At 40.7% G+C, this 26,393-nt stretch overlaps 1 protein-coding gene across 2 annotated transcripts in view; it reads left to right on the plus strand.

The window, feature by feature from the left end:
- Window positions 1–26,393, plus strand: part of gstcd (glutathione S-transferase, C-terminal domain containing) — a 52,066-nt gene that overhangs the window by 4,510 nt on the left and 21,163 nt on the right. The window contains exons 4-5 of one of the 2 annotated variants that reach the window (XM_075463035.1): window positions 1,336–1,605; window positions 5,754–5,847. In XM_075463035.1, coding sequence (XP_075319150.1) covers window positions 1,336–1,605; window positions 5,754–5,847 — 364 coding nt within the window. The remainder of the gene's footprint in view (window positions 1–1,335; window positions 1,606–5,753; window positions 5,848–26,393) is intronic. The other variant, XM_075463036.1, reaches the window with a different exon arrangement.

Consider the following 26,393-nt stretch of genomic DNA (forward strand, 5'->3'; position numbering starts at 1 on the left):
TCAGTGTTGCACATTTCTACGAGGCTGTGGGTGTTTTAATGTGTACCTCGGCGTGGAGCCTAACAGATTAACGTTTTGTCAGTGTTATGCATGGCATCGTTATCACAATTGCTGCTGCCTGTGTATTTGTTTGCCTCCACAGCTGAAGACAAAGAAGTTGAATAAGCAAGTGGCTTCAGCTGCACCCACAAAGATCTGTCATTACGGCATTTTTATTTTGAGGCTGTGAGTGTTTTTGTATGTGATTTAGAGTGTAGCCGCTGTGAAAACGGAGATGAACTTTTTAACCCTCAGATTCACTCGTTTTGATGGGTGCTTTCTCTCCTCATTTGTGCTTGAGCTCAAGCGTTAAGACTGGGCGCTCTAAACTCTAAATAGCAAATACAAACAGAAGCTATTCGTATAAAATGGCCTCTACCGCCACCCTCTGAAAACCCCACACGGCCAAGTTCATTTGCTGCTCCCAAATGAACTGAAACAAGCCTGGTGGGTATTTCCAAGGAAGCAACTCAGCTTATGAAACTTTTCTTTATTTTTTTTCGAAACCGAAATCGTTCATTGATTACTTGATGTGACCACTGAAAATGAAACACAAGCGTTTTTCATTATGTTTGAGGATATAATTTGATGAATTGTAACATCGTGCCAGTAATTGTGTCAGCGGCACATTTTGGATTTAGATTTTTGATTCCTCTACATGAAAGACACGTTGTCGTCGTTCAGCATCTTTGAATCGATGGAAACGGACGCGTTCGCATTTATTTGTAAAGTTGTTTTAAATTCTGCGCACACACTTCAGTGGCGCCAGTAATTCTGACCAGCACGGTATTGTTTTTGATCTGGAATTCTGTTCTGTCTGGCAGCGAAGGGAGGCTTAACCGCGATTTCACCTCTCAACTGTTTCCAACTATTACTTGACTGTGGGAACGAGGTGAAGTTCTCACAATAAGGCTTTTAGCAGTCAGCTGTGCTCCAGTGGTTTCACGTTTCACACTTGGCGTAGCGTGTCTCCTCTTAACGACCATCGCTGTCCACAGGACTCGCAGTATCAGTCGTTCCTTCTCAATCATCTTCCCTTTTGTGAATGCGCCCACCCCTCCCCTTCCTCTGTCTTCCACACACTCGCATACAGTGCCTCACTGATCGTGTCTCTGTGTCTTTACCCTCCCCAGCTGCCAGCTGAATTTTGATGTTTCTCCACCAGTGTGATCCCGAGACTTAGTCAAACCGGACCTCTCCCTTCGCTAGACTTGACACATCAGTGGAATCACTTAATCAATATCTCCTTGTTTTTTTTTTCTTCTCCTCTTTCTCTCCTCTGATGGTATTCAATAGTGTTCCCTCCGAGCCCATGCTGCGAGCACTCTACATCAGCTCCCCCACCTGCTGCGCTGGTACAGCCGCGTTCAGGAAGTACCCGGGATCCGACGAGCAGCCGAGGATTGTGGGCTCCTTTTGTCCATCCCCCAACTTTCCACATCCAGTCTCCCAGGACCATCCGCACAGGACACGCTTGACAGCCCGTTGGCACAAGAAGAAGGCCCGGAGACGACTCCGCAGCTTCCTTTTATTGGCGGCCCCAGGCCAACATTGACTAAACTTAAAGTAAATGTTTCATTTCCTTTATCTATTTCTCTCCATGCTTTACCTCTATAGGTTTCCACTCAGCATTTTTGCTTTCTGAGGAGCTGTTTCCCACTCACCCGTTTGATCACAGATAGAGGAAGTGCAGACTAACTGATTGTGATGTCATGCCCCCGTAATTTCCTGACACCCCGTTCTGTCAGTCGCACCCTAAAGAGTGGAGCTCCGATGTTTCGGCCTCAGGCACACTCGTTATTGTGGAATTTTCCATCTCTTTTTAAAGAGGAATCGGTTTCAGTCACAAAAATAATGTTTAGGTGGCCTTACTTACAGTGGTATGGTGGTTAGCGCCATTTCCTCACAGCAAGAAGGTTCCTGGTTTGAATCCCAGCTGCTTGGAGTTTGCATGTCCTCTCCATGCAGGCGTCCTCTTTCTCAGGGTACTCCGGTTTCCTCCCACAGTCCCAAAACATGTTGGGGTAATTGGTGATTCTAAATTGACTATAGCAGTGAGTGTACGCGGTTTGTCTCTCTGTTAGCCCTGCGATGGACTGGTGACGTGTCCCAGGTGTACCCCGCCTTTCGCCCCATGGCAGCTGGGAGAGACTCCAACCCTCCCCGCAACCCTCAATCGATCGAAGCAGGGATCAAAAGATTAACGAATGTTTTCCTTGTTGGTTATTTGTATTCATTAGAGTTTCAGTGAAGACAAAGTGACCTTTATTAAAATTAGTTTTATTTATTTTATTTTTTTTAAAAGAACAGCATCTTATTGACTTTATTGCTTTTTTCGAAATGCTCTTTTCAACACACTCAGCTTGTCCTCGTTTCAGGGCCAGTGAAAAAAAGCACAACAACGTTTTATCACCAGTCTAAGCTGTTTATAGTAACGGATGAAGATCTTAAGGCGCAAAGAAAAAAAAAAAGGTCAGCGCAATCCACTCCACACACTCTTAAAATGCATTTTCTCCCAGAAGCGTTGTCTAGACACTTACAGTCCTGCACATTTATAGATTTCTTAGCTCCGCAGCACCCCACATATCACCTCTGCCACATTTGAACTAGTTTTTTGCAGAAGGAGATAAGCAGAGCCAGCTGCTCAGAAAAAGACTGTCTCCTCAACCCTGACTAACCCCTCACCACTGATCCTTCACACCATTTTCTTGGCCTTCTTCCTCTCCTCTCTCTGCAAAGATATTTCTGTGATTTCCTGCTGGCTAGACGTCTAAAACAATGTGATTTTAAGTGGCTGGAAAGGGAGAGGGGAGTAAAAGAGGGGTTTGGAGCGTTTGGGTGATGCTGAGTGACTTGGGTGGTCAAGATGGGATGTCTCATATTTGGCATGTTGTCAGATGAAATTTCAGTCGGGCCCAGATGTGCAACAACTGACAGCTTTTAATTTGGATTCAAATCCAACTCTAAAACTGGGAGGAATGTCTGCGCGCACAGATACAATGGCTGCTATTCTCTCTCTGCTAAGAGGGATTATAAGGATGGCTACATGTCGCCACCATTATGTCTGGAGCACAGCTGTTGTGTTTTCTTTGCCAGTGTGCCTCTACTGTATGTATGTGTGTGTGTCCCATAAAAAGGAAAGTGCACAATGAAAGGGAGGTCTGACGTCGTGACAAGCGATCCGTTACTGTTGCTAACCAAAGGCAATGGGCCCGTCATGTTATAAGCCACAGTACCAATGGCTCATAAAGTTTGTCACTTTCCCTTTTTTCTCCCTTGAGTTAACACACACATCATTGCGTGTCAGTTAATCTGCCTGTACAATGAGATGCGGAAGCACAGCCTGTGATCCAAAATGTCAACAAAAATAGCCGCAAAGGCAGAATAAAGATGGTTAACCATCACTTCCTAAGAGGAGCTGACAGCAGTCAACAGCAGGATTCCAGAAAGAAAAGAGGTGGCAAAAGGAGGTTTACTAAGTCAATGGGATCGGCAGGATAAAAACTGAGGAACGTGGAATTTTCTGATTGAGTAATTGGTCTCACGACGAAATGAGTGCTCAAGAAATGTGGATTACATGCACGGCCTCTGTTAGTTCCAGTACAAACTTGCTTTCTCAAAGCTATAAGCTTCACGGTACGATCCTTGGTCCCCATTTAGGCTTAAGGCTCCATTGAGCAATCAGGTGACATCCACTGAAATATTTAATGCTTAAATTGGTGCAATGTAAAGACATCGCTTGAACATTAAGATTTCAGTTTGATCAGTAGAGGCTGTTTGGACCATGGCCACATTCTGGGCTTGTGGAGGGGCTTAGATTGACTTTTTTAGAATAAGTTCATTAAAAGTTTTTGGCATAAGTTCAGTTTTGCTGATCTTGCTTTTTGAGATGCCTCACAACCAGTGACCAGAAAACACCTCCAGTCTTTTTGCATTCAAAAGAAAAAATCCCGTAATACCAATGTGTGACAATCACAGTTAAGTTTAAATAGTCATTTCTTTTGAGACTGTCATTGTGTGATTTTGAGGCTGTATTCAGCATTGATCTTGTGTTTCGTTGCATTCTATGATATGTTTTTGCCAGTGATTATTTTTGTTTTGAAACAATTTAGTGTGGAAATGTTAATTTTTCTGTTTATTGAAAAAAACTGTTTGGTTCCTAAACTTTGAAGATAACCGGCAATAGCTTTGAATTTCCTACAAAATTTGGCTCTAGATTAGCTGACGAGTTTGAGCGAAAAGCTGAACCTCTGAAAAGTAAACCCTGAATTTCAGAATCCTTGTACTGTTTGGTCTGCAGCCGCTGTTGTTCCACTTGTAGAAGTTTGTGAGCTGGAATATTTTTGCGTTAAAAACCCATGTTTTCCCAGCATGATTTGAGGATAATCCAAAAAGCTTCTTGTGATGTCAGGAATGTTTGGCTTCGTTAGCCCTTAAGTGCCCCACAAACGTTCTGTGAGATCAGGTGATTGAAGAGGAAAGTCGGTCATCGTGGTCTTTTGTGCCCCTCGAGTAATTCTCGAAAGCTTTGAGCTGTGTTTGTGCTCGTTTTCCTGTTGCACTTGGCCCGCCACAACTATGAAAATCTGGTATGATAGGATGGAATTCAGTTCAGCTGAATAATTCTTAAGTGACCCCCCTCCCCCATTGAAATTATGTTGCAGCATGAATTATTGAGGGAAAATAAATGAATAAGAGACAAGAGAATATAAAGGTAATTTGACAAACTGTGGGTGCAGCTGACAGAGGAATTGTTGAAATCTCCAAAGACGAATGCATTGGAAGTGAAATGCAGCACAGTGTGTTAAACACGTAGCTCTGTATTCCAGATATTTCAGCTTTTATCTTCGTCAGAGATCCAAACTCTTCCATTTTGTTTGCCAATGATTTCATATTCTCTGAGGACAAAGACGAGATGGTTTTAAACCTCTTTACCCTTTTCTTTCTCTCTCTTATTTTTTTGCCGTTCCGCATCCACAATGTCTCCTCTTAGTTCCTCTGGTTTTACTCTCTGATTCGAGGTATCGCGTGTCTTTGGAGAGCTCGGTTATCTGCTCTAGCGGGCAAACACATCCTCCGTTGGCATACTCGTGTCATAGAAGTTCAAACGTGCCAGAATTACCAACAGGAATCCCTTTTTGGCAGTGCAGGTTGTCTCTGAGGGAATGCCGCTTATCTTTAGTTGTAGTTGACTCAATATCAAATGATTTCTTCTTTATTCTGCACGTCATTATTTCCTCTGTAATTCAATTAGTTTCTTTTAAAAAAAAGTTATTTTCTTTGAATTGCACGTCTTAATTTCTTTTTCCCACAGTGATATGCAGTTAGTAATGGTACTGAACAATATGATGTGCTGCACACAGGTTTCAAGCACTCAGCGTAAACTTGTGATTGTCTTAAAAAAATGATGCAACGGCTTCCGTCTGTTAGTGCAATCTCAGACTGACTGAAAACGCTGACTTGTGCCTGTGCCTGAGCATGAATCTGGAAAGATCAAATCGGGCTTAAAAATGATTTGAATCTCTAAAGTAACCAAATGTTTTGTGTAGTTTTATTACTACAGAGACTGTAAACGCTTGGATAAATGCATTAGTTTCATTCTTGGCAAGGAAAGGATCCCATAAAAACTTTTATGGTTGCCTTATTACAACAGTTTGGATCACTGAAGCTAAAAGACTTTTAATGCTAAGTTTCTGTGCGTTTTCTTCCCCCAGGAAAATGGCATCGAGGCTGTCTTTGCTCCTCATCCGTGCCCTGCCTGGGCCCTCCCATGGGACAGCTTACCCGGAGCCATCAACCCCACTGAAGGTACTGTCAAATCTTTCTTTGTGGCTTTCCTCTTTGTTTCCTCTGTTTTCCCTTTTCTGCTCTGCCCTTGGACCCTTTTCAGCGCTCCTGTTGGTTTGTCAGTCTCTTTTGTTCTTTAGAAATCTTTTTGTTGTCTTTCTCCTTGCCAGCTGATTGTACCGAATCTGAACTTGTGCACACATTTTATCGTTGAAACCTTGTGCGGCCTGGGGAGTTTTCAGTGGCGCATTACATATTGCAGAGCTTTCTGTTCATCCTTTGTGAGGTGATGCTCCCCACGAGGGTCCCCTAATGATTCTTACCAGCTTTTTCCTCCCTCTGGGACGTGTGAAATAGGCCTGTGACGGAGACTCGGCACAAAAGAAACACTCTTAACAGGTGCACACAACGTTCAGCGTCAAACTTGTGCTAGTGTCTCAGCTGATATTGATTGCTCTGAGAGCAGTTCCCAATAGGCAGTGGAGAGATTGTTGATTGCTGGCCCAGGTGGCACTGGTAAATCACAAGGGAGATATCCGTTTTTTTGGCTTCTTCTCCTGCCTGCCTTGTTTTTTTTCTTTTTTTTTTCTTTTTAGAGAGTTGCATGTGTTTGTAGCTTTAGTAAATGGTGCGCATGCTTGAGGTACAAAAGCTACTGATGATAAAGTCATAAGGGCATACGTACACCGATGATGACTGATTGGAGCATGATAAGCAGTGTTACTCAGATTACCTGACGGTTGTTTTAATGTTTGGGCTGACTGCTGTACGGACTGTATGCAGACGTGATTACGTTCATGTGCAGTATCATTTAAATACCGACATATTTCATAATCGCCTCACAGTAATTGCATTACCTCCAAGCTGAACTGAAGAGAGTATGCTCGAATGCTCTTTTCGTTTTAAGATGTTAGCCATTGTTGCTTTGACTATTAGTGCCATTTACTTCTTAATTGTCTTTGCAACTAGGGATGCACAGATATATATCATCCTAACGTCGGTATCGGCTGATATTCAGCTTGTTGAAGGCAGTAGCCGACATTTATCTGGCGTTGCATTGGCTTTGCCCCGAAACCGACAGGATTAGCCTGCAGCTGCAGATTCAGTGAAATATCAAATACGTGGCAGACTAATTCCATAGCAGGCGAGAACGTTTTGTTTGGCCAGTAAAATGCTGAGAAGTTATTGAATAGGAAATGATTAAAAAGCGGCTAAAAGTGCTTTTGAAACGGTTGTTTTTCACACAAAAGATTTTTGTCATGTGAAAGGCTATAATAATACATTTGTGTGAAAGAATTGTGCTCATACAAAAAATGGTGTAGCGACGTTCTAAAATACCAACTGCACCATTATATATTTTTTTATAATGGACAATTTGTTTTTCATTATAACAAAATGACTTTATTATTCTTGTTCCATCTTTAAAGTATCACAGTCGGACTTTACAGCTCCTCTTGTAATTGTTTTCCATGGGGAGCTGTGAGTCATGCATGGCCTTAGACACAGCCCACAGGCACTACTGTGTTACCGTGTTGGCTTCATGCAGTTGGGATAATTGGAAATTTAATTCAGTGAATACAGGTTTTCAGGTTTTCTCGTCAGTGATTGCAGGTGCATTCACTTTTACTCCATTGAATTTCAGCTTTTTGGCTTGTATTTTCAATGTGATCCGTGTAAAGGGTTTGTTTTTGAGGTATCATCAGAGAATTTGAAATTGATGTCGCAGTAATCTGGTGCGACATTTATTTGCCATAATTTGACAGTTGGGTGACACAACACAAAGCTATGTTCGCTTCACTTAGACGTTTCCATTTTTAGCTAATGAGTTCATTTCTTGTTTCCTTTATTATATTGACCCATGTGGCTCTTTATTCTCACTGCTTAAATTCTCTGCTCAACAGAGAGGGAACTGAAACCAGAAAGTTATTTTATTTCTCAGGTATAAATGGTACCAAAACTGGAGCTCCCTCCATCTTGGGACTTGAGTAAATTACTGAGAATTCTCAAACCTGTGCAAATTAAATAACAAGCGCGCAACAAGGTCAGTTTATACTATGGTTATTGTTTATGTCACTGGAAACACTGGCCAGTGATCCATTTCTCCTTGTAATACTTTGGGCCTTTATCGCAGAGTGTGTTCATGTTTTTGTTTTCATTGAAGCAGCAAATACCATTCACAACAAATAAGGATCCGGCTATCATCTTCTGGTGGAGTAAATATTCCACAAACTGCAGTCAAATTGGACTTAAGTGAATTTTTCATGAATTAAACTAGAAATGCATTTACAGTGTATGTACCACTCACGCTGTGACAGGCTCTGTGATGGCGCCCCATCTGTAGTCTCACAGTTTTTAGAAGATGACAAAAAATTAAATGCAGTTGGATTAAACTGCTGATTTGTATTCTTTAGTGTTATCGATAAAGATGGGCAGTGTATGGTTCTATTTTTGTATTTTGAGCCAATAAAGAGTTAACTTTCACAAAGTGCATTATCTATTCTAATGTCCACTTTTGCCAGCTCTTTGAGTGATAAACTGCTGTGTTGATGGCTCCTTCTGCAGCGTTAGATTGGTAGGTTGGTAGCCCATGCGTTTTAGGACTGTGTAATTAAAGAGGAGTAGGGACAAAAGGCAGCCTGTTTTTCCTGTGCGTAGGCTTCCCCCTCTCTTTTCTCCTACAGGACACATAGATGGCTTCGCACTAGCCTCTAAGTGCAGAACAACAGGGATAATGGTGTCATTTTCCCTTTAGTATGCATACTTATTTTAATTCCTGCAAAACCGTTATAAAATGTGACACACGTGATACTATGTATCTCACTTTTACAGTCCAGTCTGCAAAGGATTTGGATTTTTTTTTTCTGGCCCTGTATTGCCAATCATTCTAAAATAAAAGTAGAAGGAAGAGTGCGGCCCTCACCATGAAAATTATTCACCCCCTTTGGCCTTTTTCCTGTTTTTTTTTTTTTTTGCATCACAATCTGTAATTTAGTTATTTTTTGGGGGGGTTGTTATTTGGTTGTAAAGACCAAACGAATGCAGTAAAATAATCAAAAGGTACCACCAAGCCAGCGACATGACGACCGAGGAGCTCTCCAAACAGGTAAGTGACAAAGTTGAGGAGAAGTTCAAATGGGGATGGGTATTTAAAAAAGATATCCAAAAAGTTGATAAACCTGTGGAGGATCCTTGGAGCCATCATCATAAAATGGAGAGAATATGGCATCCCAACAAACCTGCCAAAAGAGCGATGTCCTCCTAAACTATGGGTGCTGAATAGATGTCCATGCAATATTTTTAGATATCTTCACTAACTTTGCCAATCTACACTACTTTTTTTTTTTTTTTTTACATAAAATGGCTAAAATTCTCCTACTTCTCTTGTTGTTTTAAGCAACTTTATTTACAACTGATATAAAACGGTTGATTGTTTGATTCTAAAAAAACCGTCCTCATAATGCCCTTAACATTTTTGATGAAACATTTTCTTTTACATTTCATATTGCAATAGAGGTTGAAGACGACATTTGTTGATTGTCAATTATCTACCCTCTTAATTTAAGGGTATTAGTCACCCACCGGCACACAAAAACTTTAAAGGCAGGTAACCATTATCTAGTTGAAGTCAGTGTTTGAGGATAAACTTTGCCTTCTGTCAGACATCAGACAAGTGCAAGAATAATAGATTTTACATGTAAAATGTAAAAGCTAGAATTAATAGCTAATCCAGCAATTTGGAGGCCAGATTAGCATATATCTTGGTTTGATTTTGGGGAGTGCACGTCAGTGACTGAAATCAAAGCCGTGTGCGTTTAATCTTTTAAATCTCGACCCCAAAATTTGCCATGAAGTCAGAAAAACAAATTGACTAAAAGGCAATCGGGCCTTTCTGTTACTTGGGCATTCCTTAAAGCCAAACTGATGAAAGGCCTATTTGGCTATAGTTGCTATAGAATTGATATGAAGTGATGGGAAATATTCAGAATGTGTGCGTAGTGGCTTGAACCCCTTCCTCCTCATCTATCCATCCGGCGACAATGAAGAGAATGGTTGGTGTATGACTTTAAAACTGCAAACGCCAAACTAAGCTATGAGGGAACGGTGCATTAAAGCACAAAGTGAGCTCTTAAACCTTCTGGTTGTTCCATTTGAAATCTGTTGCGCTGTTGCTGAGCCAAAGCAATGAAGAATTTATCACTGCCCCAATTCTTTGTCTGCAGTGTATATGTCTTTCATGTTTCTTTCATCATATTGTGCATATTTATTTCCTCTTCCGCAAAGATGATGATCATAGTCATGTTTTGCTTTAGATATTGCATCAAGTCTGTACAGTAATTTCTATCCACTGGTAATATATCCTCATTTCTAAAGGCCTGTGGAAGAACAAAGGAACCTCTGTGAGTGCAAAATTTTTATCCTTCTTGTGTCGAGGGCTGCATCACTAAACATAGCGACGGGGCTGTGTGCAAACAGGTAAACAGCAGCAGAGATAGAGGGGCTATTGTGTAAACCAGACAGCATCTTGTCTCCAGCACCTCACGTAATAGAGGAAAGATGGGAGGTAAGAAATAAAGTGGGATGGAACGATGGAGTGTGTGTTAGCAGGAGATTGAGATAAGACTGAGAACATGAGGAGTGACGAGGGTTATCGGGGGGGAAACGAAGCCGGGGAAGAGAGGTGAAAAAGACAATGAGGCATAAAAAGAAACGCCAAGTGAGGGAAGCGCATAGTTGTCATGCCTGATACATGCAGCTGTCTACATCCTGCAGGGTTGTTTTGGTACAACTAGATGAGATGGGTTTCCTTGTCTTTGGCTACAAGAATATGACAGAAGTTGTGCTGCAGAGAGGATACTGGCTCTATTTGTCTCTCTGCTTTAAATGCAGCATGATGTGAGATTTCACAAATTCCACAGTTGACTATTTTTTTTTTTTTCGACCCTTCTATAGTTTTAAAGAAACATTAAGAAAGTGAAACGGCTTTTCTTTCTCCGTCGAAATGTTACCACGGTTACATTGATGTGTAAAAGTTTTGAGCCACCCCTGGTTCCTTTCATTACGTTTGCAAGCCGCTATATTTTGTTTTAATCTTTCAAATTGGTCTTAAGCCCTCAGGCCCAACATCTCACAGGTGAAAGAAAAATCGACTAGATTCGATTCGAGTCCAGATTTGTGAGTTTTACGTCAGTAATTTTACCTTTAAGATTACATATTGACTTTGCCCTGAACTATGTCAGCTGAACCTGGAGATTATGATGAGCGTTAACTAAATAGAGCAACGACTTCATCTTTGAAATTGCACTGCCCATGAAATACCTCACATTTCATTTACACTACTGTCTGCCATCACACGTCAGTGTTTCATCTGCTTTTTCTCAGTTGTTATACACACATTTTCTTTTCAGCAGTACTCAAATCATTCAACATGAAGATGTGCTGAGAAACATTTAATATCCCCCAGGACATCACCATATTGACTTAGTCTTTAAATAAGGTTGACTGATTGTCTCTCCCCGTGTACTTTGGCGGTTTTGTGAAAACATATTAGTGCTTTCAGGTTTGCTGTGAGTTCAATCTATATAACAAGGTCAACTTTAAGTTGCACAGTGTGATTGCTTTTCATAAAGGGCTTAAATGCGTCCAGCTTTAGATATAAAAAAAAGTTTTATCGATGGAAGGTTATGTAAAAGTCTTTTTCATGGTTACATGAGTGCCAGGCTTATTCATATCTCTGCCTCGATTCTCAAGGCTAAATATGACTGTTCAGTGTTGTCATCCGTCAGGTATTCAACTATCCAAATATTCATACAGACTGAATCGTTTAACCAGAATCTTTGAGTGTTTGATTCAGGAGTTTCTCAGAAGAAGCAAGCCGGAGGGATCTTCAGTCCGTGTTCCCTTTCAAATGTATCTTTGAGACAAACGGCAGATTTCTGAAAGGCAACAAGAAAAAGAAACACTCTACATAGCTAATAGCCATGCCGTTGCTTCTCTGCATCACAGTGGTGCTTTTATTTTAAGGGCACCCGTTAAACTGGCATCCATTTTTATCTTCTGCTTTTCAACACTAGTAGCTTTGAATTAACCATACTTCAAAAGAAATTTGTAATGAATCATTTATGAAGCCCTTCACTTCATCCACTGTTTAAAACAAGCTGTTTAAGCTTTTCTCTGATTAAGTTCTGTCACCGCATTGAAGCACAATCTTCCATGTCCACGTCACAAAACATCTTAGAATAGTGAAATCTCCACATCTTCAGTGGATGTACATATGTGAAATGTGCCCGTGTTTGGACAAAAAAGGAGGTAGTTCATCTTAAATATTAACACGCCGACATGCTCGCAATACTTGATAGCATGTTGACTTTTAGAAGGTTAATCGCCTTATTTAAGTATGCTGACTTTGGCTGATCAAAACACAAAGTACAAGTGACACTAGAGGCTGGAATTTGTTTTCCCTTTGACTTCAAAAAGAAGTTGTTTTTTTTTTTTAGGTAGTTTGATTCTATGTGTCATTAAAGGCAAAATTGCACATACAGTGGGGTGCGAAAGTTTGGGCAGCCTTGTTAATTTACCTGATTTACCTTTATAAAGCATTGATTGTTTGGATAAAAATTTTTCGTTAAATATATCATATAGGGGACAAACACAGTGATATTTGAGAAGTGAAATGAAGTTTAAATGATTTACAGAAAGTGTGCAATAATTGGTTAAACAAAAGTAGGCAGGTGCATAAATTTGGGCACTGTTGTCATTTTATTGATTTCAAAACCTTTAGAACTAATTACTGGAACTCAAATGTGGTTTGGTAAGTTCAGTGACCCTTGACCTCCATACACAGGTGACTCCAATTATGAGAAAGGGTATTTAAGGGGGGCAATTGTCAGTTTTTCTCCTCTTTGCATCTTCTCTGAAGAGTCGCAGCATGGGACTCTCAAAACAACTTTCAAATGACCTGAAAACAAAGACTGTTCACCGTCATGGTTTATGGGAAGGATACAGAAAGCTATCTCAGAGATTTCAGCTTTCAGTCTCCACTGTGAGAAACACTGTGAGAAAATGGAAGACCACAGGCACAGTTCAAGTCAAGGCTCGAAGTGGCAGACCAAGAAAAATCTCGAATAAACAGAAGCGAAGGATGTTGAGAACAGTCAGAGTCAACCCACAGACCAGCACCAAAGACCTACCCAGGCTCCGCCCTCGCAGTGACACAACACCTTCGGCTCTGCTACACTTACTCAGGCAAACTGCTCATTCAGGTGGATTCGAGTTCCTGAAAAAATGGGAACTCCACCCACTTTGTCGGGAAGCAATCAACTTTGAGCAGCACCAACGGCCCAGGGTAGAGGCGTGTTCAAGGTAGTGACGTGGTTGAACTGCCACTCAACCCATGGATTGGACACGGAAGCGCTTCATTCAATATCAACATGGAGCAGCGTCAAGCTTTTGACACTGCTGTAGATGCTGTAATGAAAGTGTTCGACGGGAGATTCTCGTTAAAAATCGAGCAAAGAACAGCCCTTGAATCATTTCTTGACAGGAAAGACGTTTTCGCCTTGCTCCCTACTGGCTTTGGTAAGAGTTTAATCTACCAGTTAGCCCCGCTGGTAGCTAAATCATACATCAGAGGAAAGAGTGGTGTGATTGGCTTAAGCTTTGGGGCTGTGTGGCCAGTACAGGGACTGGGAATCTTGTTAAAGTTGAGGGACGCATGGATTCCAATCAATATCAGCAGATTCTGGAGACCAATGTCCAGGAATCGGTGACAAAGCTGAAGCTGCGCCGGGGCTGGATCTTCCAACAAGACAACGACCCTAAACACTGCTCAAAATCTACTAAAGCATTCATGCAGAGGAACAAGTACAACGTTCTGGAATGGCCATCTCAGTCCCCAGGCCTGAATATTATTGAAAATCTGTGGTGTCACTTAAAGAGAGCTGTCCATGCTCGGAAACCATCAAACCTGAATGAACTAGAGATGTTTTGTAAAGAAGAATGGTCTAAAATACCTTCAGCCACAATCCAGACTCTCATTAGAAGCTATAGGAAGCGTTTAGAGGCTGTTATTTCTGTGAAAGGAGGATCTACTAAATATTGAGTTAAGGTTTTTTTTTTTTTTGGTGCCCAAATTTATGCACCTGCCTACTTTTGTTTAACCAATTATTGCACACTTTCTGTAAATCATATAAACTAAATTTTTTTATCCAAACAATCAATGCTTTATAAAGGTAAATCAGGAAAATTAACCAGGCTGCCCAAACTTTCGCACCCCACTGTATCAACACTGATACCTGTAGTTGCATACATTAAGGATTTTGACTGTTGGTGAAGATATTGGTTCTGTGTGTTGGCATTTAGTTCATTTCATCCCTTGGGCTTCCAGCTCCAAACAGCAGGCTTTGGCTCCCAAAACGCTCCTCTCATTCTCAATTAATTGAACTCATTACAGCCTTTAAATTGGAGATTTAAAGATGCCCAGTAAGCACGGGACTGGGCACACCAGGCAACCAGCTTTGTTACTCCCAATTAGAGGGATAATTGGCACTTTATTCATACAATTCAAGTTCAAACACATCTAGACTCCCTGGGGGGGTTACAGCAGAGTTTCTCCAGATGCAGTGATGTTTGCCCATTGAAATGCAGAGCCACTGGCTTCCTCCACGATAAGCTCCTTGTAAATGCCATTTCATGAATATTCATTTGTCTCCATAGTTTTGTTTTGTGCAATAATCTCTACTGAGGCATTGCGGAGTGAGTATGGAGCAGGAAGACGATTTGCCTAACCCTCGGCCAGCTTTCAGTGAGTTTTGGATTACATAGAGTTTCTCATGCCATTTCGCAACACTGGTAATTAATTACCAGTTATTCTTTTCTGCCCCGAGCACAATGTGAAACCAAATCTGTTCGTGGCAGGCATTTCATCTGCAGCACAGTTCAATGGTTTGTTTATTAAACTTGGATGTTTGGATTGTAGATGATGAGATCTGAACGGCTGCAACATATCAAATGTAATAATTTCTCCTCTCCTATAAAGGATTTATTGCTCCTCCAGTGGTTGACTTTTTGTCTTTCTCTACAGTGGCTAAGATGCAAGAACGTGATTAGAGACGACCGATATGGGTTTTTCTAAAGCCGATACCGATATTTAGCGGTCAGAGTTAGCCGATGGCCGATGTGACTTGCCGATTTTTTTTTTTTTATTTTTTTTATTTTTTTTTATTTTTGGCAGATTTTTAGGGCCGATATGCTATCGTATTATCCTTAATTGGCATGCAAAAAACATACTAGTAAGAGGAGGCACAACACTTGTAAACTTCACTCGATTTATTGAAAATTTAACGACTGTTGAACAACTATTGTTGAAAAAACAACATATGAATTAAATATAAAATAAATAAATACCAACTATAATAATATAGTTACTATATGTTAATGAAAAACATTCATTTTATTTAGATTTTATTATCCATAACATATTTATTTTATTAATTATAAATAACATATGTTCTTAATATACATTATATATTCATGTATATAGGCCTAGTAGAAATATTATGTAGGCTATTATATAAAAATGACTGTAGGGCCTACTCATCGATTCATAACAAGAATTAACAAATGTATGACTTCTTGCAGTCTGTTAGTCTATTAATTATCCATTTTAATGTGTTTAACAGAGTGCAAGAAGACTTCCATGATGTGACAACTTCAGATAGTTACTTCAAAACGGCAGGTTTTACAGTTTCACTGTGGAACTTCCATGCCTTAAACGTTCCTATGTTTGCACATACACTTTCCTATGTTTCAACAATATAAAACTCCGTCTCCCAGCATGCTGTGCAGGAAACCGGAAATAGGAACTAGAGAACATCCGTTTGATCGCTCTCAAATTCACAATCAAATCAAGCGATATACATTGCGAAAAACAAATTGACATGGGATGACAATGTTTTAAAACGTTCACTTGTTTTTTTGTGCGTGCTCTTTTTTGTTAACATTTCACTTAGATTGTCCGTTATTTAATTTTAGATTGTAACATAGCAGCCAGTCACCTCACCAGCGTTGAGGGGGCTTGCATAGTCGGCAAATTCAAATCAATTCAAACATGTATGCGTCGCGAAAACAAATGGACATGGGATGACAATGTTTTAAAACGTTCACTTGTTATTTGTGCGTCCTCTTTTTGTTAACATTTCACTTAGATTGTCCGTTACTTCAGTTTAGATCGTAACATAGCAGTCCCCAGCAGGGCTCTAAATTAACTTTTTTTCTTTACACTTCCAGCCAAAATGGCTAGTGGATATTAATCTTTCTAGCCAAACACACACTCACTAATGGGTCGAAGTGGCTAGTAAGTTTTATTTTCTACCAGCCAAACTGAATTTTCACCAGCATTTGGCCGGTTGGCTGGTGTTAATTTAGAGCCAGCGTTGAGGGGGCTTGCATAGTCGGCGCATTCCCAACGCACTCGTAACCACAACGCTAAGCAACTTTCATTTCTTCTTCAACTCCAATGCAGTTGAAAACAAATGGACATGGGATGACAATGTTATAAAGCATTCACATGTTAGATTAGCGTCCTCTTTTTTGTTATATTTCCACTTAGATTATTGTAACTATAGTTTAGAATGTAAAAATTGATGCCTTACCTGTTGACAGTCTTGCTCACTCTTAAAACCTCGCGCTGCGTTCCAAGTAGCTGCCTGCAGATGTGCCTGACTTAAAATCGGCGCGGCCAAATAAGAAAATCGGCCGATGCCGATTGATTTAAAAAATAGCAAAAATCGGCCGATTAAATCGGCTGGCCGATCGATCGGTCAGTCTCTAAACGTGATCATGTAATTACATTTAGAAGAGCGATTGATCTGTTTCATATTATGAGCTCGATGGACCAGGTTTAATCGCAGTTTGCGCTCGTGCACATACTGCTTTGGTGTAAAACAATGTGAGAATATTTGGGGGAAATGTATTTGTTGGAGTTTCCCTTCATAATTTTGAGTGTTAAAATGAATCGCATGATGTGATGTGCTGTTGCTGGTGGGTCATTTATTGCTAGTTGGGCCATTATTTGGCACTGAAAAAAGTTTTCACTTGAAGTTTGTGGAGGTATGTTACTATCTTTAATAAAGCATCAATAGTTTTTTTTCTTTTCTGCTCAAATATAATGCTGCTTTGCTTCAAAGTTTGCTTTAAGTTCACCTTAAAAACCCATTGCTTGTGTGCAGGTACACTCTGGTCAGACTGAAAATTGTGCCTCAGCTCCCATATTCCCTGTTGTTTATACAAATGCCCTCCAGGTTTAGCCATCATATTATTTCTCTCAGGGTTCTTCAATGCACGGGCGAAACTCTTTGAATTCGGTGCTCTTTCTTGGTTTCCTCTGAAATGACCCTGACCCTGTCCCTGTTGGGACTTTTTGTAGTGAGACCGTAGAGTTTTTAGGGAAGCGCACCCCAATATCTGAGCATGAAAATAAGTAATTTTGCTTTCAAATAAAATAAATAAAACACGCACTTAATTAAAGATGGCAAGATACTCCACGGACGTGGCTGCAAAAACTGATGTGATGGAGATGTGCCTCAGGGAGCAGAGAACACAAAGTGAGAGTTTTCTTTCTCAAGCATTTCAAGCATTCTGAATGCCAGCGGAAGACATCAACAGAACACATCACAAACGGGGACTTCCACGTTTAATGATGAGGGAAATAATTATCATAGTTAAGGTATTATAGTATCTGTTCTAACAGTTGATAGCTGTTATTAAGGGAAGGCTCGAATTAATTCTCACATGCTGAACCATGAACAGTGAGAAATGATGTGTTATTTTGCTGAAGATTTAGGATATATATTTTCCTTTCTGTGTTAAAAGCTGAAGGCACTGTGAGTAGATCCCCCACAGAACTTTGTGACTATCTGGTGCAATAATCAGCAGCCGTTATTTGATTGTTTGCCAAGTTACATGTAAAGTAGTGTGCATGGCTGCTCACTTTAAAGCAGAGTTTTGATAGAAAGATTTTCATCCGCCCTTAAGGGAGAAAAAGATGATCATATTTCAAAAGTGTCATGAAATGAAAGATTACAGATATCGTTTGATGTTTTAAGCAAATCAGCTCTTTTCTTTAACCTTCTTTCCAGTTTAAATAACAACAACTAAGAAAAGTCCGGGCGCCCTGCATGGTCAGTATAAAGTAACACTCCCTCTGGCAAGTATCACAGCTTGTAAAGGCCTTTTGTTGCCAGCATAGAGACTTGGAAAGTTTCCACCCTTTCTTTCTGCTTAAATGTTTATAGTTCTCCAAGAACCTTGGCTCATCTCGCATGTGCTACTCTTTTGCGGTCAATGGGCAGATTTTCAGTGATGTTTAGGTCGGGGAACTGAGGGTCAGGCTGAAACATGTCAGCTTTAAGTGCTTGAGGTATAGTCCGTTATGGCTTTGAGGTGTGTTTAGGACAATTTGACTGCTACAGGGGTCATCAGATGGTGGGATGATGCTTCCACTGCCCTTTTGTGAAATGTTCCCTCGGCACTGGCAACACCACAAATCCAACAGATGAAGAGCTGGTCCTTCCACGAAGAGAGGTGTTCTTCTCAAGTTTTCTTTTGCATGCATCAATACGCAGGACTCGTTTTCAAAATAAATGAGGCCGGTTTAGAATTAGCAAACATCTGACACTGAATTATGTGGTCACAGGAAAAGTTTTTCTTCCTCCATTAAGGTGATTTTGTGCACAGCACAGCACAATAGTATAGTGCACCATACTGGATTTACTAACAGTTTTCTCTGAAAGTCCCCAACTGGGTGACCACTGTTTCAGTTGAAGGCCATTTCTTAATGACATAATAAAAGAAACAAATCTGTCATCTTGAATATCCAGAAAATTTCGATCAGGAACAAACCAGTGCAATGAGTGATATTTGTATGCAAAAAGCTGCCAGTGGAGTTAAAGATAAAATCTTATTCCTGCCCTGACCGAACACTTTTCACATATGACTTTCGAGCTGCGAGTGATGCACCTTTTCTTTTTTTCTTTTACACCTTACAGTCATTTGAAGCAGATAAATTCAAGCATTTGCTATTCCCATCATTACACGTGTCACCTTTGTATTTTCTCCTCCAAAGGTTGAACAAAGTCATCACGGTGGAATTCCTTTGTTCCTTTTTCCTTTTTGTTTTTTTTTTCTTGTCAGCAGAGTGAACTCTAATAGATCATGTGATCATGTGGTTTCTATCTAAACTGTCAGATGAGCCCCTTATGTAGGAGGGACCTCCCCAAGTACCCACATCTAATTTGGCTCAAAACAAGATTGCGTGGGCACTTTGGTGTGTATGTGAAGTGGAGTTTTCCCTCGTGCATTACACCCTCACGGTGTTGGATTACTGTGATGTAGGGGTGCGTTATCAGTTTTAAGCTAGTGTGTTTTGTCTCTTTCTGCGTCTGCAGATCATTTCAACAGTAAACCTGTTGATTGATGACTCGTGAACATGAGTCATTGAGTCTGCAGGAGCCACTTTGGTGGCACATTCTTATCATTTTAGTTTCAATACTTGTGTATCCGTAGCTACTAAAATCGTCTCCCCAGAGTGATGAGCATGAGCAAATGTATCTTTTCAAAAATTCATATTGTATTAATTAATTTATTCTGGTGTATATATTTTTGTTTTTATAAAAGTTAGTAACACAGAGAGTGTGCTAAGTTTAACAGTAGTGTGTATAAGAGTGTGTATATATATATTTTTTAGTATGCAGGTGGCTCGGTGAGACAGAATAATGATTCATCTAAATCCTTGACTAATTATCCAAAGGGCATGCGCTGTGTTTGTGGCCAATCTGCAGTCCCTTGTTTCTTGCCCCACTTTCCCATATAAGAATATCTCTGCGTGCCAATACATTTGCGGATATAATGAGGGAACAGATATCTATTGGGAATGTGTGCTTGTTTTCTATTGCGAAAATAAATCGTGCGAAATATAAAACCGGATGACGCTGAAGGCAATAATGATTATCATCTGTGGAAAAGATGGCATTGTTGTGGAAAAACAGTAGTCGTCTCCCGCAGTATCCACACGAGCTTGCAGGGTCAAAAGGAGAATCCCTTTATTTGTCCCGATGGCTTTGACTACTTGGCATTTCTGTAAGAAAAACCGGGAGCAGCAGGGACACCAGCTGGCTGTAGTCCAGGTAGCCTTTATTTGTAGTTGAGCTAGCTCTGCAGTGAAAGGGCTAAAAGCCCTTCTGGCTGAGAGATTTAGCAAAGGTGGCAGGCCAAAAGACATTTATACAACCCTTCACCGATGCCAGCATTGTGCCATTTAACTCCCTCCCTCTGACAGCTCGGGCAGAGTACAGAGAGAACCGAATCTGTGCGCTGAATAAGGCAAACTATTTAGTGTAAAAGAGCTGTTTCTGGGTTTGTCCACATCGCAGGTTTAACAGGTGGTTTTGATGATTTTTTTTTTTCCTTTCATGCTCTTCAAAAGAATTCTACATTGGACATAAATATCAAAGAATAGATCTCTTCACTTACCCAGCATCTTTACACATTGTCAACAGAGGTTTTGTTGAATTTTGGCAATATAACTTGATTGTTCATGTCCAAATATGACCTCTTAAACAGATTCAGGTAAGTCTATCAAGTGCTATGTATCATGTATCATTTCTTTTTTGACCAAAGAAAAGTTTGCATCATGTCTTACACATAGATAAGATATTTGGGAAAAGGAACTGGTGCCTTTTATCTCTCATCCAGCTGCTGAGTCGCGAAGCCGGTCACATGTGACTGTGGTGGATTTGCAGTAATGAGACTTGATAGAAGACCGCTTAACTTATGGTCGTAAAATACAAAAAAAACCAAACATCTGAAGTACACAAACCGAGCAAAAATCTTTTGTTTACTCTGTGGTTGTGGTTTACTGATATTTTTGCTTATGGATACAGTAGCCTCTTCCCACACCTGAGCAGAGCTGGGAAATTGCTGCCAATAATGCGTTTGAAATTTTTCCTCAAAGCTGTATGCTTCAGTGTTCTTTGCTGGCTATTGCAAAAAGAGTCTCACTAATAGAAGAGATTGTTTCGCTTGGCTATATTCAAGCATCAATCGGTCATTTTCGTGGCCAAAAAATACAATATCTTCAAAAAAAATGTTGAAATAAAACAGAAATCGATGTCTTGCGGAGCCCGACATGGTTTTGTCTGTCATTTGGCACTGTATTGAAACATTTCCTGATTAAGGATATTTTGATTTCCATATCAATATTTATTCATTGAAAACTGCCTTTTCTTGGATGGCTGTGGGGTCTGGATTGGAAAACTTTCCTAAATCCAAGCAGCTAGTAGAGGGTCAGAAGGTCACCGACACTTATTTTATTTACATTTGCCCAAAAGTTACTTTGTTGCACGTCACATGTTTGTTGCACATTTTTAATTTTTTTTTATCGTCAGACTTTTGTTTGTACAAAGCATTGCTTTGCTCTTGAATGAGAAAATTTGGTAATTGAATCTATCTGGAGGAGGTAATTTGCATCTTGGATGAGCCAAATGCTTAGTTTCAAACGTAACGATGCAAACAAACCGGATACGCGCCGTGACCTGTGAGAGGGACAGTTGCAGTTCAGTAATTATGCAGATTTCTCGCCTGCCACCACAGCAGGTCACATTATGCAAAGGTGCTCGCAGATGCTGAGTGAGGAATTTATTCCTCTTGAGTTTGCCTTCATCACCTTGCAATTTCCTGCTACAGTATTGCAGTTTTACACAAATATGTTGAAACGTTTCTGTGACTGCTGCTGTTAAAAGACACATTTCGGTTCCAGACAGCGTGACGACAATTTAAGCTTAAACTGTCGCAAATGTCTTTTTTTTTTTTTTTTTTTTTTTCTTTTTTTCAATTTCAAGCCAGTCCAACAAGATTATGTTAAGATACAGCTCAATGCTCCACCTCAAACTTCTCTTTAATAAGCCGCGGCATAATTGCAGGTGTGCTGCGTAGTGAAGCTCTGAGGCTTGTCACTTGTGATTGCTCCACCAAACAGCAGAAGTATATGCTCATTGGCTTCATTTGTCTGTCTGTCTCCTCGCTGATTTGCCAGCAAAAACTACTCGGTCAAATTTCAGGGAGCTTAGGGTTTGGACCACGAGCAGCGGAAGAACCCCTAAAATTGTGGTGCAGATCTTGGTCACTTTCTTCGAAATGGCAAAGAAAGGCTTTGAATTTTGTGGAGAACTCTTTGAGCGCCATTAATGCGTCTGCTGTAAGTGGCATTCGGACCAGAGGTGTTCTACAAAGGGAGACTCATGGGTTTTATTAGATTCGGTTCTTTTAGTAGGAGGCTTAAGAACGGACCGCAGTAATTCAAGTGAAAATGAAGTGTTTATTGGTATTCACACATCAAAGCATATCAGCGCTGGGCTCAGTGGAACAGAGCTCCCGCAGGAAGTCTGTCAGACTGCGCCCTGATTTCCGGTTATCATGTTTATTTATAGTGTCATAGGTTGGACTCACATTCGACCGAGTATGATTGGACATGAGTAGGTTCAACATGCTTCGTCATATTCTCTGGATCAGCCCAAAACAATGTGTGTGTGTGAATCTGCCCTTGCTTTCCTAATTGTTTTGTCTTTCTACTCCTGGATCACTTTAGGTCATATGGAAAAGTACTGAGCCCTATTTCATTCATAATGTCTAAGAACAAAGCCAATTTTAACAGTTTGTTAGATGTGTTGAGCCTACAGCCCGACTGCATCACCATTGTTACTCATACTGAACTTTGGCATGTCCTGCTTCAAAAGAGAATATATTCAGAGATAAGTTATTCTTATATAATGGTAATTATTCTGCAGCTTCAGCTCAACATTAATGTATTGAGTATAATGTTTAAAATTTTAGAGCTTTTTTATATATATATATATATATATATATATATATATATGAGAGAACTTGCAGAGAGCCTGAGGATGTTAATGAAGAAACTCAACGACCACCACCTCTAGACCAAAGCCAGCCAGGCTAGACTTTATGGAGACTATTTGGTATTATTTTCACATCTCAAGGAGCAGCAGCTGCAGGTACACATGCCAGAAACATACACCGACACCACAGAACGATCAATAAAGATAGTCAAAGAAAATTTCGTGGAAAATGTTTGACTTAAAAGAAAGAGTACTCTGACAGGCTTTTGAAAGTGCATGCATTTTTGATTTGCACAGTGATGGACATTTTACTGCTGTAATTGTAAAGCCTTATAAATGGCCCTCTGAGTCTTGTTTGCTGAGATCAGTATGTGTTAACAATTATACGCATAATTGATGTGTGTCCAATCGTTTCACAAAGAATAACGGAGAGCAGGAAAGTTAAGAGGAGTTTTAATGGAAAAGGTTTTAAGAGCTTACTCCCCCCCCCCCACACACACACACACACACACACACACACACACATTCTTCTGCAAACCAGTTTGTGGTTTATCAGGTGGGTTTTTTAATTTGGCTCAGGTAGTTTAGCCTGAGAACTCAATTTGTCTGGTTCACAGCCCTCGAGAGATGTGCAGTTTGCACTCTGTCTCACACATGAAATGAGCTTGTTCTCTCTTGTTAGACAGTGTCACAGGTGTCATGGCTGTGAAAGCCAGTCTTCCATCTATGCACGGTGTACTGTGTTTTCACGCAGGTGGACTTCTTGCATGGATTTCATATTTTATTCACTGGCTACATTAACATTGAGCTGCTGCAGGCCTGTAACAGCAGTTTCTGATTTAACACATGTATTGTTTTTAACTTCTACACGAGAAGTGATAGAGTTCCTTTTTAGATGTTCTTAAGACATTTCTCTGAGCTAAGGCCCAGGCCAGGTACTGGCTCCGTGCCCCCAGCTGACACTTTTTTGGAGCTTGTCCGGATAGCATCTCATTTTATCATTTCCTCACAGTGCATTTCAGATACCACCTGTACCCACTGAGCCGGTGGACGGTATCGGTTCCTCTAACAGAAGATACAGGCCGTCAGACCTCATCTTTCTGAGGCTGTAAATGGTATTCAAGGGATGCAGAGCAGAAATCCAGAGCTTCTAGATTCAGAGCTTATTTTGCTCATATGTCATTTTAGATATAAAAAACATCCTGTTGAAATGTTAAAAGATTAAAGACTCGACCTTTTTTGTTCAATGGGGACTTTAAATGCTCTCTGATACGTGAAAAAGCTGTAACAGATCAAATCAAACTTTATTTATATAGCACCTTTCATACTAAAAAAGCAGCACAAAGTGCTTTACATAATAAAATCAATAATCAAATCAATTCATGCATAAACTCACACACAACATCACACCGACAACCACACTGCACACATACTACCCCCCCACCACCCCCAACATGAACAATGGATATGATGGACAAGATAAGTGAAACGTGAAATTGTAAAAAGTTCAATTTTTGTCAATATCAAATATTAGAAGATATCGACCCACCGTCATGGGAAAGTACTCGGTTGGCATGGGAAAAGGACTTAGACATTGCACTATCCGAGGAGACATGGCAAAAAAGTTTAAAGCGTATACACACCACATCTCTTTGCATACGGCATGGTCTTATCCAATTTAAAGTTTTACATAGACTGCACTATTCAAATGAGAAACTGGCCAGAATATACCCTAACATCAATCCTGAATGTCCAAGATGCAGCCACAATCCAGCTACAGTGGGCCACATGTTTTGGTCATGCAGGTCTCTGAACAGCTTCTGGACAAAATGTTTTGAAGCTATATCTTACATACGTGGTGTTAATGTACACCCTGACCCAGTAATCGCCATCTTTGGGACAATACCTTCAGAAAAACATTTTACTAACTTACAGATGAATGCCGTTGCTTTTTTAACCCTGATGGCGCGAAGATCAATTCTCATGCAGTGGAAGTCGGTAAGCCCTCCCTCATTCAAACACTAGGTTAAAGCCGCTTTTGGACTGTAGGAACCTTTGGCAGTTCTAATAACCTTTTAATCCGCGGGGCCGTTTTCTCCCGTTTTCGGACATACAGGAACTCGGGGCTTTCTCCCTTAGTTCCTATTCCTATTTAGCTCCTTCTCCGAGGTCGGGTCTTTTCATGGTTCTATAGAACGCATCTGACGGAGGTGTGTGGTGGTCGGTAGCTACGCCCCATGTCATGCTATCACGACTGAAATGTTTACTCATACACACAGACACAACCGGCGGGTGTTTAATAAGTTAAACTTACACTTTGTCTCCTTTGTCTGCGGTGCTCTGCTCTCCTTTCTTCCTTCCTTCATGAAATGAAAAAGTATCTCCTGTTTCTCTGTGTGCTCTTCCAGCCTCCATGTTAGACGCCTGATGTGCTCGTCCATGATTAATATCACCATCATGCAGACCATGAACACGGTGGCCTCCCCGCTCTCCATATTAGCTTCTTGGTGCTGTTTTTTCTTCTCTAATTACTTTTACCGGGTTCTGTTTTGTTGTTGAATGTGGCGCTAAACGGCTAACGTAACACGTCACTGACGCAGACGGCTGCGCGCGGCGCATCAGTCCCGACTCATGTGCGAATGCAGACTGAAACAGAAGGACAGTTATCAGAACGAAATTCAAGTAGGACAGTTCTGATAACTGCGTTCTTAGAACGGCTCTGTCCGAAAGCGGATCATGTTAGATACCTGAGAAGCTGCCCTAATTCTCAGTTTGTATACTTGCATCAAATCTCAAAGCATGACTTCACAAAACAACACTGAATTAAATGGTGTAGACTGCTAATCTCATATTTTGAATATTTTGCTCAATTTGGGTCAATATTTACATTTATTTGAAGCGTATCTTAACTCGGCTACCTCTTGTAGAGCCACATGTGACTTTTCCAGGAATGTTTTTTAAACTCCTGGCTCAACATTTCCTATCATGACATCCTGTAACTGGATATTTTTGGTCACTAATGGATTGCTTTCAGGGGTATTCCTGTAGGCAAAACATCTGAAGACGTTTTCCACTTCTCAGGACATATTGAAGTGTCTTTCTACTTAAAGGGGATAGAGAATCAAAATCGTCTTTTTCCCGTTTTTGGTGTTAGTTCTGAGTCTCCCCTCTGTGGGGAGTACACACAAAGTGCCAGCAAATGTCAGAACCTCTGTTTCAAGTACTCCCCTTTTTAAAATTGCCCCCAGACTATCCCCCAATCCGTTTTTTGTGAAAAAGTGACGTCACTTTTTCAGCAATTCCCCCCCCCCCCCCCCCCCCCCCCCCGCACCCAAGTCCACAGCCACTCCGTTTCAGACACTCCCCTTCGGCGAGAAACAGGAACTGGTGTGCCTTCCAAGGCTGTGAAAGTGGACTACGATCGTTACATATTCTTCCCCCGGAAAGCAATGTTCGCGATCAATGGCTTTTATTTATTTTTAACAGCATCCCCAACCGCCGACTTTTCCTTTGCGCTGCGCATTTCACGGAGTACACAAACTTCACAAAGCTTGCACGATTCCGAGCAGCAGAGTAGATGAGTAGATGGTCATTTCCGACAGGGACAGACACAGACTCGCTGCAGTCTGTGTCTGTCAAAGTGTTCCTGTCTGTGCAGAC

Source organism: Odontesthes bonariensis, chromosome 4 (genome assembly GCF_027942865.1).
Source record: "Odontesthes bonariensis isolate fOdoBon6 chromosome 4, fOdoBon6.hap1, whole genome shotgun sequence".
Taxonomy (NCBI): Eukaryota; Metazoa; Chordata; class Actinopteri; order Atheriniformes; family Atherinopsidae; genus Odontesthes; species Odontesthes bonariensis.